The sequence below is a fragment of the Hypomesus transpacificus genome, chromosome 11 (genome assembly GCF_021917145.1).
Source record: "Hypomesus transpacificus isolate Combined female chromosome 11, fHypTra1, whole genome shotgun sequence".
Classification (NCBI taxonomy): Eukaryota; Metazoa; Chordata; class Actinopteri; order Osmeriformes; family Osmeridae; genus Hypomesus; species Hypomesus transpacificus.
In genome coordinates, this window is record NC_061070.1 from 2,986,358 (window position 1) to 3,007,406 (window position 21,049).

General features: G+C 44.2%; 1 protein-coding gene and 1 long non-coding RNA gene across 2 annotated transcripts; one reads left to right on the forward strand and one right to left on the reverse strand.

The window, feature by feature from the left end:
* Positions 1-11,178: 11,178 nt before the first annotated feature.
* LOC124474155 lies at positions 11,179-12,211 on the reverse strand. The gene is made up of 3 exons (XR_006956789.1): positions 11,993-12,211; positions 11,619-11,805; positions 11,179-11,289 (listed from the first exon to the last, which is right to left on the reverse strand). It is a non-coding gene; the product is annotated as an uncharacterized LOC124474155 (long non-coding RNA).
* Positions 12,212-16,765: 4,554 nt separating this feature from the next.
* LOC124473692 lies at positions 16,766-18,903 on the forward strand. The gene is made up of 6 exons (XM_047029325.1): positions 16,766-17,383; positions 17,479-17,802; positions 17,916-18,254; positions 18,345-18,512; positions 18,634-18,685; positions 18,780-18,903. The coding sequence occupies exons 1-6, from the start codon at positions 16,766-16,768 to the stop codon at positions 18,896-18,898; spliced, it is 1,620 nt and encodes a 539-aa protein (XP_046885281.1). The 3' UTR covers positions 18,899-18,903.
* The last annotated feature ends 2,146 nt before the right edge of the window (positions 18,904-21,049 follow it).

Here is a 21,049-nt window from a genome sequence, read left to right on the forward strand (position 1 = left end):
CACTAAAACTTCCTAAATTACAGATAACAAAAAATAGTACGCTATACTAACCCTAATACACAAAAAAAAAAAAAACCTGTTACAACCCTATAAACTAATCTAACCTAAATGGAGTACAGTGCAGTAGTGCAAATTTACAGATCAGTGACTTTGTCAATGACCAAACAGGAGCCTGGTGGCGAGGTACAGTAGTGCAATGTTACTGAAAGAGCAACCAGTAGCTGAAAGTGACAGTGTATAAGTGACTAGTGTGCAGTAAAAATGTCCATATCAGTGTCCATTGAGAAGCCTGATGACCCTTGGGTAGAAACTGTTGTCCAGTCTGCGTGTGCGTGACCGGATGCTGCGGTAACGCCTGCCAGAAGGCAACGGGGTAAAGAGACTGTAGGATGGGTGGGAACAGTCTCTTAGAATCCTGCTGGCTTTCCTAAGGCAACGTGTGTGGTAGGTGTCCTGTAGGGCTGGGAGCTTCCTGCCGATGATGAACTCAGCAGAACGGACCACACTTCGTAGGGCCTTGCGGTCCCGGTCTGTGCAGCTCCCATACCACACTGTGATACAACCAGTCAGAATGCTTTCTATAGTGCATCTGTAAAAGTTAGTAAGGATGACTGAGTCCATACCAAACTTCTTCAGTCTCCTCAGGAAGAAGAGGCGCTTACGGGCCGTTTTGACCACCTTGTCCGTGTGAACAGACCAGGTGAGGTCATTGCTGATGTTCACCCCGAGGAACTTGAAGCAGCTGACCTTCTCCACTTCCGATCCATTGATGAATAGGGGTGCATGCTCCTCCTCCTGCCGCCTCCTAAAGTCCACAATCATCTCCTTGGTCTTGCTGATGTTAAGAGAGAGGTTGTTGTCCTGACACCATGATGTCAGGGTGTCAACCTCCTCTCTGTAGGCTGACTCGTCACTGTCAGAGATGAGGCCCACGATGGTTGTGTCGTCAGCAAACTTAACGAGGAGGTTGGAGCTGTGCGTAGCCGCACAGTCGTGGGTGAACAAGGAGAACAGGAGAGGGCTGAGCACACAGCCCTGGGGGGTGCCTGTGTTGGTGATCAGTACAGATGAAGTGCGGTCACCGATTCTCACCACCTGTGGCCTCCCCGTCAGGAAGTGGAAGATCCACTTGCAGAGGGAGGTGCTTAGTCCCAGGTCCACAAGCTGAGGGCGGGCGCTGAGTTCAATTTCGGAGGATGACGAGGAGCCGGCTCCCGGCCCTACTGTCACTTCTGCACTGTCTCGAAGGGCGGATTTCCCTGCAATCATTAAGAAAGCAGCGGAGATCATGGGCGATCCGCTGCCGGCCTCTCCTCCTGTGGAGGAAGAGGACCCGTGGGAGGTTGGCCCCCATGCAAAACGCATGAAGACTTCAAAACCCCTGTGCCCCACTATGCCAAAGCTGGCTGATTACGTGCAGGGCTCCTGGGAAGCGCCTTTGATGGCTAACGCGCCAGTCAAAGCGCTGCTCCCTTTCACGAGGGTGACCGGGCTGGGAGAGGCGGTTAAGACCGGCCCCCCGCCCTTGGAACCGTCCCTCGCGGCATACCTGGTTCCAGGGGCCAGCGCGTGGATGACGGCTAAGAAGGCAAACCTGCCGTCCTCCCGTGACAAGCTTACTGCCTCTCTGGCAGACAAAGCTTATGTCTGGGGTGCGCAGGCAGCGGCAGCCTCCGGCAACGCCGCCCTTTTAACGGCGGCGGTCTCAAAGCTCTCGACAGAGAAACCTGAGGGCCTGTCGCCGGAGGAGACGTCGTGGGTGGCCAGGATGGCGTCCGCGGCGCTCCACCTGAATCAGGGGGCGGCTATTTGTGCAGGCAGAGCAATGGGCAACAGCCTTGTTGTTCATCGCCACCTCTGGCTGTCCCTGACGGCCATGAGAGAGGCGGACAAGTCTGCCCTGCTGAATGCCCCGGTGACGGGCGAGGGCCTGTTCGGACCGGCTGTGGCTGCAGCGTCCGAACGCTTCTCGCGCCTGGAGGAGGAGAGGAAGCACCTGCTGGGGCATATGCCCCTGCAGAAAAAGGCTAACGCTGCTCCCTTCTCTATCCCTGCAGGTGCCACACAAGGTAGAAGGAAACGAGCTCGCCGTCCGGTGGCACGAGCGGCCACTGCGACGCAGGCTGCTCCTCCCGCGACACCTGTTCCACCTTTGGCTGTTCCCCCCGAGAGAGCGGGTTACAGCCGTCCACCTAATCCCAGCTGGCGTGGTGGCGGAGGTGGGAAAAAGAGGAGGGCGTGACTGGCGGCGGGGACCGAGGCTTTGGTTCCCACCCCTGTTTGTAGGGATGAAATAAAGAGGCTTGGACCTCCGCTTTACTCTTTCCCAGAAAGACAAGTGTTCCATCCAGTGCCTCTTGCAATCTCGACAGTTACTGAGCTGAGCACTCGTACTGTTGTCGAGCGGAGTAATGAGTTGGTTTCGTTTCGCGAGTTTCCCACTACTAGCGATGCCAAACCATCGGGCACGTACATAGCGGAGTCTGGCCCAGCTAGCAAGCGTGTGGCCAGACCGCTAGCCGCCCCCATGCGCCATAACACAGCGTGTGACTCTGTTATCACGTTACACGAGCCACCGCTGCAACGTTACGCGCAGACCTCTGGTCGCGCTGTGAGTCTTCTCGAGGATCATAATGAGGACAGCACTCAGGCCTCTTTTGGCCTTGAGACGCTGCTCCAGCCCTTTCGAGTTGACCCCGCCTTGGGCTGTGTCGCCGAGTCGGTGCACAGCGGCGGCTGGGGTCAGACGAGAGTACGGCCGTTTCCTGTCTGCGGCTCCGCAGCTGAACGCACGCCCGCTCTCTCTGCATTATGCAGAGTGGCGAGAGTCATGCTCACTGTCAGGCTGGCTAGACAGGATACTGAGAGAGGGTTATACCATCCAGTTCATGCGCACTCCTCCTCCTTTCAGAGGAGTGAGGGAGACACGCTTGTCCTGCCCGCTGAAAGCGCTCGCACTTCGGAAAGAGATAGCGAGCTTGCTGACCAAAGGGACGGTGATCCCTGTCCCCAGAGATCAAGAGAACTCGGGTCTCTACTCCCCTTATTTTTTGGTTCTCAAGAAAAACGGGCAGATGAGACCGATTTTAGATCTGAGGGTGCTCAACGAGAGTGTGGCCAAACGGCCCTTTCGCATGCTGACGATAAAGCGTTTGCTGACTTGTGTGCAGCGGAACGACTTTGGGATCAGCATAGATCTGAAGGACGCGTATTTCCATGTGCCTATCAAACTGAAGCACAGGAGATTTCTGCGTTTTGCCTTCGAGGGGAAGAAGTACGAGTACACGCGCCTGCCGTTTGGGTACGCGCTGGCTCCTCGAACTTTCTCCAAGTGCGTGGAAGCAGCTCTAGAACCGTTACGGCGGAGGGGTATACGCATTCTGGCGTACCTCGACGACCTGTTAGTTCTGGCTCAGTCTCCAGACAGAGCTATCCAGGACGCGATCTCACTGGTGACTCAGCTCAGCCAGTTGGGGTTCGCGTTCTGGGAGAAGAGCGCTCCATGGCCCGCTCAGCAGTTTACCTACCTAGCTATCCATTTGGACACTGTTGGGATGAGAGCCAGACTGTCGGCACCACGGAGAGAGGCTATTTCGATAGCTCTCCGTGCGTTCCCGGGTCTCACGCACAATCACCGCACTGTCGGTGATGTCCCTGTTGGGGTTGATGGCGGCGGCTCATGTAGTAGTGCCATTGGGCTTGTTATACATGCGCAAGCTGCAGAGATGGTTCGCTCAGCTGCGATTGGATCCGGTGCGACACCGCCGCAGACTGCTAGTGATACCGAGATCAGTCAAAGCCGATCTGAACCATTGGAGAGACCCGCGTGTCTTGACGCGCGGAGTCGACATGGGCAGAGTGACATCTCTCTACCCGGTCTTTACGGACGCGTCCTTGACCGGGTGGGGTGGAGTTTGTCAGGCGGGCTCAATAGGAGGAAGATGGGAACCGTCAGAGACGCGTCACATCAACCTCCTGGAGCTCGAAGCGGTTCGACTGACTCTGTGCCTTTTCGCGCTGGTGTTGAAGGATCAAGACGTTCTCGTCAGATCCGACAACAGGGCGACGGTGGCTTACATCAACAGACAGGGAGGGGTGCGCTCTCCATCTCTTCATCGCTTAGCGGAGGAAGTGTGGACTTGGGCTTTCACGCACCTGCGCTCCCTGAGAGCTCAGCACATTCAAGGTCTGCTCAACGAAGGAGCGGACCTGATGTCAAGGGGCGGCCCGAGAGAGGACGAGTGGAGGTTGAAACCGTCCATCGTTTCTCTGATCTGGGCACGCTTCGGCCGAGCACAGGTGGATCTGTTTGCGTCACGAGCCAACACACAGTGTCCTCTATGGTTCTCTCTGCGCACACAGGACAGACCTCCGCTGGGAGTCGATGCGTTCGCGCACCGTTCCTGGCCGAGAGGTCTACTGTACGCATTTCCACCTCTGGCCTCCATCCTTCCCTTGCTGGCTCGGGTGAGGTCGGAGGGGCTGTCGGTCATTCTGATAGCCCCCGATCGCCCCGGAGCCCCGTGGTTCCCGGAACTGATGGGGATGCTGGTAGGCGGGCCTTGGCCCATACCTCACCAGATGGATGCGCTCTCTCAGGCCGGAGGCCTGGTGAAGAGCCCTCCAGTGATCGGAGGCCCACTTATGGCCTGGCTACTGAGAGGGAGCTCTTAGAGCGCAGGGGTCTGTCTGATGCTGTCATTCAGACCATTCTGGGTGCGCGCGCACAATCTACTGCTAGAGGGTACGCGTCGCGCTGGCGAGCCTTTGCACAATGGTGTGGAAAACGGAACCTTGACCCGGTCTCATGTCCGGTCGAAATGTTCTTGTGTTTCTTACAATCGTTGTTTGACGAGGGCTTAGCCGCGAGCACTGTGCGTGTTTACGCGGCTGCCATTTCGGCATGTCACGAAGGGTTCGCCAAGACAACACTGTTCAGCCACCCGCTGGTCAAGCGTTTTCTGGCTGGGGTGTGTAGGCTCAGGCCACCTCCGAGAGCGTCAGCACCTACATGGGATTTATCTCTGGTGTTAGACGCTCTGTGCGGACCACCTTTCGAGCCCATAGACAACGTGTCATTACGTTTGCTTTCTCTCAAGACGAGTCTGCTCCTCGCTTTGACTACGGCTAAGCGAGTGAGCGACTTGTGCGCTCTGTCAACGCGAGCGGATTGTTTGATCATCTTGGGTGATCGAACGAGAGCAGTGTTGCGTCCTAATCCAGCCTTTACCCCCAAGGTGATTAGCTGAGCGTTCAGGGCACAGAGCTTCGAACTGAGAGCCTTTTTCCCGCCTCCGCACAGCGGAGAGGAGGAAAGACGCTTACATGGGCTGTGCCCAGTGCGCGCTCTGTCGCGCTATCTGGAATGCACAGCAAGTATCAGATCTTCTCCCCAGTTACTGATCTGCTACGGTGGATCGAGAGCTGGCTTGCCACTCTCCAAACAGAGACTTTCTCACTGGCTCTGCGAGGCTAATGGTCTCGCATACGAGTCTATGAGATGTCCCGTGCCACCTGGCATTCGGGCTCATTCCACCCGAGGAGTGGCAGCCTCAGCCGCCATCCTCAGGGGTGTGGGAGTGGAGGAGATTTGTGAGGCGGCGTCTTGGTCGTCGCCTTCACCATTTGTACGATATTATCTGTTGGACGTTTCCTCCTCATCTTTTGCGCATTCTGTCCTCAGCATGGCTGGTGGATCAGGTGTAGCGAGATGACAACTTGCTAGGTTCTTGTGGGCCCTAGATGCGAGTTGTTCATTGGTTATATCGCCAAATGTGGGACAGGCAGACGTTCTCAGTTGAGATGTCTTTACTGTATGTATTCTGTTGCCCCTCCAGCTATGCTGTTGTGCAGGCGAGAGAAACAACATGAGTTTCTAAGTAAACTTCCCCTGTTTTTCTTACCCTGGACGGCTCTCTGTGTCACAGTAGGGGCCTGACCAGGAGGACAGACCCTATGTATTATTTACATCAGCAGGTCTGTCCTCGGTGTCTTGTGAGATGATGTGTCTTTTTAGATCTAGTCTCGCTGGGGGTATATCTGGCCTCGCTCGCTCCGCCTAAACCAGTAGGAGCAGAGCTCCCCTATGGGGCGGAGCTCCACGAAATAGAACGATAGTTAATGGAGGTAACTCCAGTTCTATGAGTGGAGCGGAGCCCCATAGGGCTGCAGGCCCAGCTCGACTTATTCAACCCGGCTGTATTTAATACTTTTGGGAGGATGAGTGACGGCTGTCACCCCCTTATATAGGGCACCTGTGTGAGTGATAGGTGCGGATACATTTTGATCTTCAGTCATTGGCTGCACTAGGCAGCGGGTAAACCATTAGGAGCAGAGCTCCCCTATGGGGCTCCGCTCCACTCATAGAACTGGAGTTACCTCCATTAACTATCGTTTCCAACCATATAACAAAACACATGCACTCTTGCACAGTCTTTTTGGTTTCTTAATTAAAATAAAATAAAAAACTCAAATAAAGTAAAATTATAACAATAACAATAAAAACTACAGAATAACAAAATACAATAATCAACAAAATGTATCAAATGTAACACATAAGCAATAGTGCAAGTCAAACACAAGCCGCAATCTTTGTGGGAATACAAAGCAAATCTATAAAAACAATAATATAACTACTACCAGTTGTAAGGCCCTTCTGAGATAAAAATTAGTTAAATGCTTTGGTAAAAAGGTAGGTTTTAAGCTATCTTTTAAAAATGTCTAGCGTATTTGCTTCTCTGATATTTATGGGTAATTTGTTCCATAGTTTTGGGGCATAATTGGCAAAGGCTGAATCACCAATCTTCTTATGACTGCTTCTGGTGACCTCTAATAGGCCTGCATTTGATGATCGCAGTGTTCTAGCTGGTGTGTAGTTTATAAGGGAGTTAGCAATGTAGCTAGCTCCTTGTCCGTGTAGAGCTTTGTATGTGAGGAAAAGGACCTTAAAGTCAATTCTGAAGGTAACAGGGAGCCAGTGTAAAGTAGCTAGGACAGGACTAATGTGTTCTCTCCTTTTAATTTGGGTTGGGTTAATAATCTAGCTGCAGAATTTTGAATGAGCTGTAGTCTTTCACTGGTTTTCTTGGGAAGACCAGTGAAAAGTGCGTTACAGTAGTCCAGCCGGCTGGATATAAAAGCATGAATTAACTTCTCTGCATCATTTTGGTTTATGAATGGTCGTACCTTTGCTATATTCCTCAGGTGAAAGACGCTGTTTAGGTCACTTTATTTATGTGAGAGTTGAAATTCAAATCTGAGTTCAGGATTACACCGAGACTCGTCACCTCTGGTTTAAGACAGGGGGTTAAGCCTCCTAGATTCTTAGTAAGCATCTCTCTTTTGGATTTGGGGCCACATAATAGGACTTCGGTTTTGTCTTCATTTAATTTAAGAAAGTTATCATTCAGCCATTTGTTTATTGCCAACAGGTATTTGATAATGGAATTGATAGCCGTTGCATCGTTGGGTTCAGTGGATATATATAGTTGTGTGTCATCCGCATAGCTATGGAAATCTATGTTATGTTCTCTGATTATGTCGCCGAGTGGTAACCTATAAAGAGAAAAAAGTAACGGACCTAAGCAACTTCCTTGAGCAACCCCGTAGCAGTTCTTATGTTTCTTGGACCTATGGTCTCCTAAACAAATATGATTTTATCCAGTTCAATACACTATCCGTGAACCCAATAAGCTTTTCCAGTCTATTGATTAGGATGTCGTGATCAATGGTATCAAATGCTGCACTGAGATCTAGCAGGATAGAGACTTTATTTGCATAAGAGTTTAGTCTGAGGTCGTTATTTATTTTGCTGAGAGCAGTTTCAGTACTGTGATATTTCCTGAAACCTGATTGCGGGACTTCCAGGATGTTATTTTCTTCAAGAAAAGAATGTAATTTTACTAAAACTATCTTTTCCAGTACTTTACTAATAAATGGAAGGTTTGATATTGGTCTGTAATTTGCAAGTAGACTGTTATCCAATTTGGGTTTCTTTAATAGGGGCTTTACAACAGCTGTTTTGAAGGCATCTGGGAAGACGCCAGTTCTAAGGGATGTGTTTATAATATCTAGCACCGGACCTGAGACACTATCAAACACTCGCTTAAAGAATGTTGTGGGTATAGGATCAATATCTGAGGTTGTGGAGTTAGATTTGCTGACAATTTTGGAAAGTTCACTAAGTGTGATACAGGTAAATGTGCTCATGGTTATGTTGCAGAATCTACTGATGTCAGTTTCGACCCCACTATTAATAATACTAGCTCTGATCAAAGTTATTTTGTTCTTGAAGAACAAAGCAAGCTCTTCACATTTAACTGCTGAGGATGGGGGTGGGACAGGGACAGTGTTTAGCAGCTGGTCAATGGTGGAGAAAGAACTCTGGAATTTCTGTCATTTTCTGTAATAATGTTTGAGACATATTCTCTCCTTGCTAGACAGATGATTTTGTTATAGGTGGTTAGTGTATCTTTGTAGATATTGTAGTGGATAGTGATCTTTGTTTTCCTCCAATTTCTCTCTGCTGCACGGCATTTTCTTTTTGTTTCACTGACATTTTTATTTCTCAGCCATGGGGAGGTTTTGCTTGTGCACTTCTTTTTGGTTTTCAGTGGTGCAACAGAGTCTAACACAGATAATAGTGCATCATTGAGGTTCTCTACCATTTCATTCAGAGAGCAATCATGATTAGTTGGCTCATATAGAGCAAATTGTTCTGAAAATGTCATCATAGCTGTATCGTCTAAATTTCTTCTTTGGACTAAGATTTATTTTTTGTTTTTTGTTAGGATAATTTCCACAGTAAAAAGTCTATAATGATCTACCCCATCAAATATCAATTGATATTTAGTCCAGTTGTTATCATTAGATCTAGTGTGTTTCCGTGATGGTGTGTTGGGTCTGTTATGTGTTGAGTTAGATTGAAACTGTCGAGGAGATTTAAGAGCTCAATAGTTCTTGGGTCTGCTTTTTTATGTACTTGGATATTTAAGTCTCCGTTTAAAACTACTTTGTCATATCTGGTGACATATAGTGATAATAGTTCAGAGAATTCTTGTATGATTATTGGCGAGTGCTTGGGTGGCCGATATATAATAACAAAAAGTATTGATTCGGTTTATAGCTCTATAGCAAGATATTTATATGATGTGAATTCACCTAGCTCAGTAATTTTGAACAAAAGTTTAGAGGAGGAAATAGCTGCGACTCCTCCACCTTTTTTTGATCAGTTTCCTAGAAACTTGGTGAATGCTGTAATCGGGCGGACACGCTTCTATCAGAGTTGCTGTTGCGGTGCCATTGTTTAGCCAGGTTTCTGTTAGACAGATGCAGTCTAAGTTTTTTTTTTTTTATCAGATCATTAACTAGAAATGTTTTGTTATTTAGTGATCTAACATTTAGAAGGGCCAGTTTCATCTGTGGGGTATTAACAGATAGAACAGGAGTTGATAAATCTGTTGGAAGAATATGGATAGTTCTGTGAATTCTAACACTAGTTTCAGGTTTGTAACCATGCATTTTACCATGCCATTTTCTGTTTGTGATGATGACCGGTATGTCTAATGAAATAGACCAATTATCACCCTACGTCACAAAACAGTCAAGCAGGCTCAACTGTGCATGTCGGTTGCAAAAGACAAACTTCTCCCCGGTCTATTACACTTGGAGGGTCGATCTGGTCATCATATATCTCTGGCAACTGGATTGCAGGGCTTGATATTAACTTTTTGAGGCTCTTGGCATTTGGACAAATACATTTACGTTTCACTTGTCTATGCACAAAAGTCACTTGACCCCGATACCCTTAAATAGCCTGACCAAGTGATCGGACAAAACTAGCCTGGCTAACGGAGGTCGCTTTCTCAGGTAAATGACGAATTAAACAGGCTCGGTTAAAGAAATCCGAGATGCTGGCTATCTTCATCAGGCTCGTATCTACATTAGGCAGTCCTCCCTGACGTTTATGGTGTATAATGGAGTGAAATACAACATTGTGCACACTGCCAGTGAGCGAGTCTGACTGACTAACGTCAAAACAGTGTAACGGGGACGCAGTCTCACAGATTGCCAGTTTAAACAAATCATAAAAATAATCGGACCAGCTGGCTAAAAGCAGAATTCGCATATCTCTTGAAAGCTGCCCTGCTCGACTTTCTAGATGTCAAATCTACTGTAAAACTGTAAAATTATGAACTTTGTGACATGAAGTGAAGACATGGTTGCCGCTAGACTATACCGACTATGCGGTCTGTACCGGGCGACATTCTCACTTAAATCTCAAGACTTTCGTGACCCAAATCAAAATTCTGATGCGACAGGTCAATGGGTAATCGCTTTCTCTCTTGTAGGCTGTCCTTCTCTACCTTTTTTGTCTTTTTAAATCTAATCTAAAACTATTTGTATTATCCGTGTGGTCCTTTTGCCAATTAAAATGCTATCCTTTCCCGGTTTTCTGCAACCACGTTGCACGCGCATCCTGAATGTTTACAAACAAATAATTGGTCTATAGCATGGTGGCTGTCCTAGCGTAGCTTTTCTTTGGGAAAGTGTATGTCACTGAGCTGTTCCATCACAAGGGAATTTATGAGTTACTGGTCCAGTAGTGGGGGCTGCGGTAGTCACAGGACCAGTAGTGGGGGCTGTGGTTGTCCCTGGACCAGTAGTGGGGGCTGTGGTAGTCACCAGATCAGTAGTGGGGGCTGTGGTTGTCCCTGGACCAGTAGTGGGGGCTGTGGTAGTCACCAGATCAGTAGTGGGGGCTGTGGTAGTCACCAGATCAGTAGTGGGGGCTGCGGTAGTCACAGGACCAGTAGTGGGGGCTGTGGTAGTCACCAGATCAGTAGTGGGGGCTGTGGTAGTCACCAGATCAGTAGTGGGGGCTGTGGTAGTCACAGAACCAGTAGTGGGGAGTATAGTAGTCACCAGACCAGTAGTGGGAGCTGTGGTAATCATCTCACGAGTGCAGGAAATCTGATCACTTGTTAGACCAGGCAAAATAACGCCCAGAACAGACAACAGTGCATATATTTGAAGATACACAGCCTTTGAAGACACCCTTGTTTGTTGTAAAAGAAGAAGAACAAACATACTGACCTTCTGTTCGGTGCATACAGGGTTCTACAGTTCAACTTCAACACACGTTCATGATAATTTCATCATTGAGACACTCACCTTTGGCCACAGCACATGTATCCTCCAGTCCGACACACAGTGCCGAGGTGTTACACACAGTGTCTGAGGAGCTACTGCAGGAATCACACTGTAGGCCATTTGGCACTGAACTAGTGACTGCAGAGAAACACAGATCACATCAAATCTCCTGGACTGTCCTGTTTCAGTTATATTCATCATTGTCTCCTCCATTTTAAGAAAGTTGTTTTGCAGTTTTTACTACCCACTCAATTTGTTTATGTACTTGTATTTCAGATTCCAAATTGTTTTTGTCCAACTCCCATTCCCCCACAGTATTTATTTTTCAGAGAAAAACACTTTTCTCTTCAATAAATACATACACGATATATTTATACATATAAATCATACAGATTTTTTGCTGACAGGGTTGAGCTAAAATTATAACTTTATAAATATAAACTATGAATTTTGAAAGTAGTTCTTACCAGGTTGAGACTGCTGGTTGCGTCTGTCTGAGTCAGAGCAGAGCTCAGATCCAGACTGCTGGAAGAAACCAGTGTTGAAGGAATAAGAAAACCGAACGTTCAAAGTTCAAGGATGAACGCATTGAATGTTCAAACGTTCAATCCAAGGATGGTCTGCAGCTCTTCATTACTGCACCTGTGTTTCCATCTGGAAAAAAGACAATTCCAACACAGATCAAATAAGAGCATTTATTAAAATGTTCTCATTTTTGATACTAAACAAAATGCTAAATCCAATGATTGCTAAATTAAATGTATATAAGTAAACCGTTTGGATGGTGGAAAACAGTGAAAGAAAAACAAGGCCTCAAACAGTGACAAATAAATAACTTTACCTAGCCTGGTCGTCGTCATGCATACTGAGCCTGATATACAAGAAGTTAAACCTGGATTTGTGCATGGTGGATCACATGAAAAACACTGCAATGGTTCCACTGGAAAAACAGAATAAGACATTAAACATTTGGAACAATTGTTAAAAAAACTGATTATAAAAAGTCTATAGAATATACAGTATAGTAGGGACTCAATCAAATCCATACTTAACACCTCCTTTCACCTGCATCCCATCATCATTCATGTACATTTTTGAGAGTCTCCTTGGTTGTGGGTCAGCTAAGTAGAGTATGTTGTGTTACCTGTGAGGAGAAGAGCCCAGGTAATGCAGAGAGTCAGGATCAGCTTCATCTTGGATCTGCAGGTGATCATCTGAACATTAAATTGGGAGCAGCTCTTTATAAAGTACACTATACTCAATATAGGAATGTGGATCAAGACACAAGAATGTGAGATGAAAAATAATGCTGCAATGTTGTCAACGTTCTCGATGTTCCTAAAAATCACTCCCCCCAAAGTAAGTTAGGACACATACATTGTATGACTTTTTAAAATCGTTTTTCTTTTTTTAACAAGATATTTGATTGGAATATGATGTTCCCGATTGACCTTTTGATTTATTTTATAGCAAGCTTCCGACCGACCAGTGAAGGTGGTGGCCTGTTACCATGTCAAAGAGACACAATACTAACTGCTTGTAGTTATCACTAGTTTAATTTCATCACTAAAAAAGATAGATTTAAGTTTGAATCTCTTGGTGTCTTGGCCTGTGTCAGGAAACAGTTGTACACTCCTAGACATCACACTCAACACAAACTCAAACATTCACTTTTTGATTCAAAGCCTTAGTGTTGTCTGGAACAAGGTTTTGTAAAGGTTAGTTCAGCTTGGTCTGACAAACTGGTAGTTTGAAAACTGTATTTATCAGAACACTTCAAGTACACCTGCTACTAGCTTACACACTTTACCCTACAGATCTTACCATAGCTCCTTACCCTGTCTGGCTGAACGATGGCGTCTAAGTCCCTCCTCTCCAGTATGCTACTTTTCATATACTGGATGTGTTTGCGAGGAATAATGGATAGATTAGGGGAAGGTTCTGACTCGTCTTATAAATAATAGATCTTCAATATTTACATCTCCTTTACATTTGATCCGTATAGAAGATGCTGTTCTAACAGTGTTTGAGTGGTTAGTGCCAAGGAATGGTGTGCATGTGAAGCAGAGAGCAAACATAACAAACCCTATGACCATGTTACATCATTATATTCATAGTACAGTGTACTAATACAAATACATATAATACTGTGCTGTGTTTCGAACACAGTGCTACAGATCTATTTCTAGATGAAGCCAACACCTTTCAGTGCTTTCAGTACTAATGTCCAATTAACATGTCATTGTAAACTATTCAGAAAACCATCCATCTCTAAGATGGTTGTGTGCTCCTGTTACAGCTTCTGTGTATTTGTGAGTGCATCTCTGAGTGTGAAGTGAACACATTCTACTGATTACTTTGCCTCTGTGGTTGCGTAGATAGACATTCATTTACTGCAAAACAAAGTGTGAAATCTTTTTATTTTATAACTAAGAGAACAGAAACTAGGCTGAGTGTGCATGTGTTTGTGTGTGTTTGTAAGATGCAGGTTTTGCTTGAAAGTTGGAAGGGACCCATGGGTGGTGTGGAATGTGAGAAGGAGGTAAACCACAGGTTATACTACATGAGGAATATTTTCTGAATAAATAAAAAAAACTAATAATGCCAAACTAGTAATGCCAAACTAGTAATGCCAAAGAGTTTGCGGTGGACTTTTCCGGAGAAAAGACAGAGAACACAGACCCATCACCATCAATGGCACACCGGTGGAGAGTCAACAGCTCCAAGTCCCTTGCTGTCCACATTACTGAGAAGGTCACATGGTCTGTCCACATCACTGACAAGATGTAAATTATGTTCCTTGTACTTATATGTTATGTTATGCCAGGTGCTTGCGTTGTCTTGTCTTAAGAATTTCAGTGCCCAGTCTAACCTTGTGTTGTTCTGTGTACCTGACAAATAAAAGACTTGAACATGAACTTGAAGGTCACATGGTCTGTCCACACTGAGCCTGTTGTGAAGAAGAGACAGCAGCGCCTCTTCTTCTTGAGACGGCAGAGGAAATTCAGAATGAACCACCACATCCTCACGATGTTCTACAGCAACACTGTGGAGAACCTCCTGACTGGCTGCATCGCTGCCTGGTACGGCAACAGCACTGCCCTCAACTGCATGTATTGTGTTGTGTATTTTATTGTACCTGTGTATTGTCTATACATATTTTTATTTGTTAGGTGTATATTGTACATTGTGTTGTGTAATGGATGTGTAAGTAAGAAGTTCATGTCAATTGTTATAATTGTTATATAAAGCTTATTTGCCAGAAACTGTACCAAATACTTTCCCATCTCTGTTGCAGTCCTGTATGGTTGAGTGAAAATAAAAGGGTGTGATTTGATTTTGATATGATCAAAGGCGCCTCCCTATGGAAATAAAACCCAAGAGTACTGCTTCTTTTCATTTATCCGTTTAATTTATCAGGGATAAACTAGCATTTTGTAAACCATTGTGATCCACAGTCATTTTGTTTGTTTTTATATGGTTTGACTGGAGATTTTAATCATACAGGTAAAAAGAAAACAACTATGTACTTTGTCAACATCATCTTCACATATTTTTTCCCCAGTTTTGAGTTACTTTCATTCTAAATGCACTAGATTCTTCTTTTGACTCATTTATATTTTAAGTTATTGGTATCCTTATCGTTTTGATTAAATTATGTATTTATTTTCGTTGTTATTGTTTTGTTTGTTGAACTGTAATGTTATTTTTCACCATCAGTGATTGACAACTATGTACTTTGTCAACATCATTTTCACATACTTTTTCCCCAGTTTTGAGTTACTTCCTTTCTAAATGCACTAGATTCTTCTTTTGACTCGTTTATATTTACAGTTATTGGTATCCTTATCGTTTTGATTAAATTATGTATTTATTTTCTTTGTTATTTTTTTTCTTTGTTCTTTGTTTATTTTTGTTGTTTTGTTTGTTGAACTGTAATGTTATTTTTCACCATCAGTGATTGACAATAGAACCGCACGGATCTGTTAACATTGAGTTATTGGAATAAATACGTCATAATGGGTACGTCAAAGGTTAATTTTAAAAATGAAAAGACAACACTTTGAGTCACCAGAAGTTATTTGACATCGATAACGTTACGACCAATGTCGCGTTCAGTTGAATAATTTACTGCAAGAGAAGAAGAAAAACACAACGAATTCGCCTATCTAAATAACCAAATTCTCAGCTAAGGCTTACGGTATGTGGTATTTTATTTATTGCTTGAAAAGGTTAAGTCTTCTTTTCTATGTCAGTCCATAAATGTTGATTTGGGTTCATGTGGTTCGAAAGCAATCTCGGACAGGCCTGTGCCGATATCTGGAGGTGACTGTCACCTTTTGAACGTATCAAGCAAAGCCAGTGATCAGCTCTGAACTAAATCTTTGTTGGACAAACTGTTGCGCTAATGCTGTAATCAGGCTACCCTAAATAACTGCCATCTATTATTACCAATTATGCCATATCAATTTAAGTCAATTTGTGGTAGAGGCAGTTTAAATGTTTGATGGACTGATGGCGCTGGTAGTTTCCCATGATTACAATTTTCAAACATGTATGCAGCTTATATGAATGTACGGTATAAGCTATGGCTTATATAAATGACCCATACTGTGCATCATAATATTTCTTTAGTTGGTATTATCATTGATTTCCACATCTAAATGTATGTCATTAACAGTAGGCTACCCTAATCAATATTCAGTTTCTGTGTACAGTTGTTAAGGTTTTGACAAGAACTATGACGCATCAATAACTGTGATGTCACAATGTCTTAATATTCCATTATGTCATTCCATTCTGAAGTACTAAAGTAAAAGCTTATTTGTGTCCTCTTCACAACAGCACCAGAATCGTAGTAAACCGTATCTGCAATAATTATCAGTAAACTGTAATGGACGTTATTTAGATATCTTTTTATAGACGATTTGATTGCCTATGTCATTCTTTAGGTAAATGACTGTTTCACCAAAATGGACAGAGAAGATGAATATGATGAGTTTGAGGTAATATTACACAATAGCAATTAATTTAATCCTGCTATTGCTGAATACTTAATATGTTAAAGATTAAGTAACCAATACTTATTCAAAATGTAATGTGTGTGTGTAAAGAAAAGCAAAAGGCTCAGAAGTCATTATTTGAGTGACAATTTGGAGATGATTATTCAGTGTTAAGAGTTTCAAATGTTGGATTCAGGAGGAGAACACCAAAATGCGCGAGCTAGTTTGTGAGCTGGAGAACATTCTCAGTGAAATGCAAGCATACGAACGTCGTTTGTCGGAGCTGTTTGACGGAAAGGTATGAATGACAACAGCATTTGTTTCTGTCTTCAGCCTCTCTCATGACACTGAGAAGATTTAGTTTGGTGACTAAAATATCTCAGTTAGATCTCCTTATCTCTTTTTGTCTCTCCGTGAAGATCACAGTGGAGGGTCTGGACACGTTCCTCCAAAAGATCCGGTCTGCGGCAGCTCAGGATGTGAGGAAATGCCTCTCTCCGGCCTTGAAAGGCCTTCCTATTATGGCAACAGGGAGCATGAAGAGCACTTCCACATCATCGTCTGGACAAACTGAACCAGAGTCTTTAGCCCTGACCGTGCCTGACTTTACCATGGGAGCTGAGGTCCTGGTCCCAGGCATGATGACCTGTTCCCTGAAGCACCTGCTGGAGAAACCCGGAGAGATGGTCCAGCAGTCTCTGGCTAAGCTAACCATACAATTCAGTAACCTTGGCCTTGTCTCTGTTGTGGGAAAGAAGGCTGTGGCAGCCACATGTGAAATGTATAATCTTGTCATGAGAGTGGTTTCCATCTTCCTGTCCCATTGTGGCAACTGCTCCTGGCACATCTTGTCCTCAGTTACAGGTATAATTGCACGGGATAAGATGGCCGCTGTACTACGGTGCTTCACAGAAACAACCAAGACCTTCAACCAACTGGGCTTCAACAGCACCTTCTTCCAGTTGAAGCCTGTGGTCCAGGCGGTGGTGACCTATCTGGGAAAGATTTACCAAAGCAAAATGGCTGCTGCCGTCAAGTGCCAGCTACCCCTGGCTGATGATTATTCCTCTGAGCTTCGTGAGGAGGAAGAGTTTTGTGGGAAGATCGAGGCACCCATCATTTTTGAGGAAGTCCCCAGTGAGCTCCTGGGGAAGGTGGTGGACTCAGAGCAGAAAACAAATCTGTCTGACCTCTCTTGCTGTCACAGGCCTATCCTGGCCAAACAGCTGGTATGCACCTAGACATATCTAAAGTTATTTTACCGTCCTTGTCATGTTCAATGTTCATATTGCAACATGTTCTATGTTTACGTTGTTTTTTTAAGAAAGAAGAGCTTGCTGCAGCTGAATACATCATTTATTATGATGTTCCTGATGAACTCCTGGAGAAGACAGAGAAGAAGTTGGTGGAAAAGGGATCCCTGGCTGCTGTCTCTGAACGTCTTTCCCTGGCCTTACTGCCTCCTGAAGCCATACAGCTTGTGGCAACTGGACACATCACTGATGTCCGTACCGAAAAAGCTCTGGTGAAGGCTGAAGCCAAGGAGTTGGTTATGGACGGCCTGAAAACTGCAGCTTGCAAAGTTGTGGAGGATCTCATAGCAGCAGCCAATGAGATGGTTGGCATGGATGCTCCCCTTGATACTGAGGTGAGTAATAATTACCTCAACATGGCACAGTCAACCTTCCCATTTTATGTTGGGTTTGTAGTGTTTTTTTGAAGAACAGATATATTTAACTGGTTTCCTACAACTTTTTACAGATCTCTCAGACCGAGAAGGTTGCCCTCATCACTGGCAAGGCTAAGTCTCAGGTTACAACTGAAAATGTTCCTGATGACCTCCTGGAGAAGACAGAGAAAAAGTCTGAGGAGAAGGCTGCTGTCTCTGAAAGTCTTTCCCTGGCCTTACCTCCTCCTGAAGCCATACAGCTTGTGGCAACTGGACACATCGCTGATGTCCGTGCTGAAAAAGCCTTTATGAAGGCTGAAGCCAAGGGGCTGGTGATGGACAGCCTGAAGACTGCAGCTTCCAAAGTTGTGGAGGACCTTATAGCAGCTGTAGTAGAGAAGGTTCACATGACCACTCCCCTGGATACCCAGGTCTGGCATCTTTCATCAAAGCTTACTTTGCTGTTCAGACAACAGTACATATAACTTATTTAAGTCTTCACACTGATTTGCTGTTTACAGATCTCTCAGACACGGAAGGTGGCCCTCATCAATGGGAAGTCTGAGATTGCTGCAGAGGATGTTCTTAATGAACTCATGGAGAAGGTTGTGAAAGAGTCTGAGAAGAGGAGATCCCTGGCCCTGATCTCTGTCTCTGACTGCCCCCCCTTGGCCACTCAGCTTCCTCAGGTAAGAGACATTATGGGTTAAGATTTTCTAAGGTTTGTGCACCTTGCTCTTTTTTACTAAACACCATCTTCACCTTTCGATGTTTTTAGACACATGTTCATTTCTGTGTCTCTGTGTTCAGCTCACCGATCTTGTTCCTGAGCAGTGCAGTGGAGAGGATGCAAAGTGTGCTGGTGAGTTATTCAAAGCTCCACGATAATTTGGCCTCCATTACCTTAGTTTGAAATGCTTGAAATTAATTCAGTGATGTATGCTGTTATTATTCAGCACATGAAGACAAACAGGTGAAGAAGAAGAAGGAGAAGAAGAAGAAGGGAATCCGTGCATTCTTCAGAGGGCTTTGGAAGAGGATGATATGTTCCTCTGGAATCCCCAAGGATGACTGAGGCCCTGTCACCTACGATTGTCTCTGCCCCTACAAGCAGCACACAAAATATTTAACATCATTCATTAATATGTGATACAAAACCCCAACAAACATCCAATCAGAAAAAAAACATACTGTTTTTACTGAATCTTTCTTAAAAAGTTTTCCTCTTAAATCCTCATGCTATCATTAGTAATAAAAATTGTAAACTATTGAAATAACATGTTGTACAATAAAAGAAAGAAATATAAATAAAAAAATAGGAGTAAACAAGTGCATTCTGTAAAACATACATCATACTGATGATTCTGTCAGTCATAACACAAAAGTCCATATGTTTCTGTTACTTAAGAAAGTCAGAGATTGTGCATGCATGTGTCTTTATGTTTATTTAGTAGGTAAGTTTTACGAACAGAGTAACCCACATTGACATGAGGACTACACTAACTGCACCAGTAGAGGGCATGGCATTATTCACAGGACAAATATTGGTGGATTTTGTAGTCACCGGACCAGCAGTGGTGGCTTTTGTAGTCACCGCACCAGTAGTGGTGGCTGTGGTAGTCACTGGACCAGTATTGGGGGCTGTGGTAGTCACCAGATCAGTAGTGGGGGCTATGGTAGTCACAGGACCGGTATTGGGGGCTGTGGTAGTCACATGACCAGTATTGGGGGCTGTGGTAGTCACTGGAACAGTAGTGGGGGCTGTGGTAGTCACCAGCCTAGTAGTGGGGGCTATGGTAGACACCCGACCAGTAATAGGGGCTGGTTAAACCAGGCACAAAAGTAGCCAGAAGAGACAACAGTGCACATATTTGAGGATACACAGCCCTTGAAGACACCATTGCTTGCTGTAAGGTGTGATGAGTCCTGTAATTTTTGGATTCCTTTTTTGAAGCAGTGGGAACTGTACAGTTCTTCAAGAGATGGGAGAGGGTGTCCGAGTCTTAGGCATTAGGCCTCAGTAGACACCACCGGGTATTGAGTAAAACGAGAACGTAGATTTTTTTGTATTCTATCAGATTACTATCGATGAGACCTGTCAGTTTTCGCAGTGTTGTAAAGGCTTTGGAATGACAAAATCCAATCTAAAATAAAACAGGCAAAATAATTTCTAATCTATAATCTCATTATAATTGCATGATCAAATTAAACGTTTTTCTCTTTGGCACACAATTAGATGAAACAAAGGTGCTGCTCACACTGCTGTTGTTTAAAACCCGAAAGACGGAAAATGTGGTGAAAGTGTTTATGATTTCTAATAAATGCTGTCAAGTTACTTACAGGAAACACAGTGAGGCAGTTTAACCACAGTTTGATCAAAACATAATTTATTGTACAGATGAGTTTCAAATGATGATAGGCGATAATGATGATGATGATGATTATGATGATGATGAAGGTAAAAACCGAATGTTACAACCTTTGGCAAATACCCATCTATCACATCACAAAGTGTTTTTTAATCATATGTCCTTATAAATACACATTTAAAAACATGACTGTAAATACATTTTACAAATCCATAACTTTCGCCGAAAAGGTAGTGTTGTGGAAGCTACTATAAAAAAGTTATATCCTTACATTCACAAGGGAAGCTTAAACAACACTGTATCGCAATATAGTTACGAACAATACTTCATGTATTTAACTTAAATTCTAAATGTGTTATCAGTTTATATCTAAACTTAATAATAATATCTCACCAAAACAGATTTTAATGGCCTACTGCACGTGGACACTGGATCAAGGATATGAATTACACCTTAGCTGAGCAATTTAACTGCATGTTCTTACCATAACATCAATGCAACATGTTATCAAACAGTGGTTGCTCTTCAGTGCAGTGAATAAACCACAAACAACACTATGCACTCTTTTGGACAGACATAGATCACACATGCAGTTCTGGTGATAACCTTTGAACACAATCCTTTTGTTTGTAAAATGGTATTCTCCATCATAATTATGTCCCTGCCTGTCTAGTCATTGTTTTATGGTTGACTTTTAATTCATATTTGTTTGTGTTTAAATTGTAGTTGTCTTGCTTAACCTATGCTTTCCAAATATGTCTTACCTGTACATGCATCAGTTTTCAGTTTTCCTATATTGGTTTTGTTACATTGTCATAATGTATTGATTATCTTACTATTTTGATAATGAATAATGT

Excerpts from the sequence above, each read along its gene's own strand:
- LOC124473692 (XM_047029325.1), top strand. The coding sequence starts at position 16,766 with ATGGGAGCTGAGGTCCTGGTCCCAGGCATGATGACCTGTTCCCTGAAG. Across the intron at positions 17,803-17,915 it reads ATGCTCCCCTTGATACTGAG|ATCTCTCAGACCGAGAAGGT; the intron begins GTGAGTAATAAT and ends AACTTTTTACAG. Across the intron at positions 18,686-18,779 it reads AGAGGATGCAAAGTGTGCTG|CACATGAAGACAAACAGGTG; the intron begins GTGAGTTATTCA and ends GTTATTATTCAG.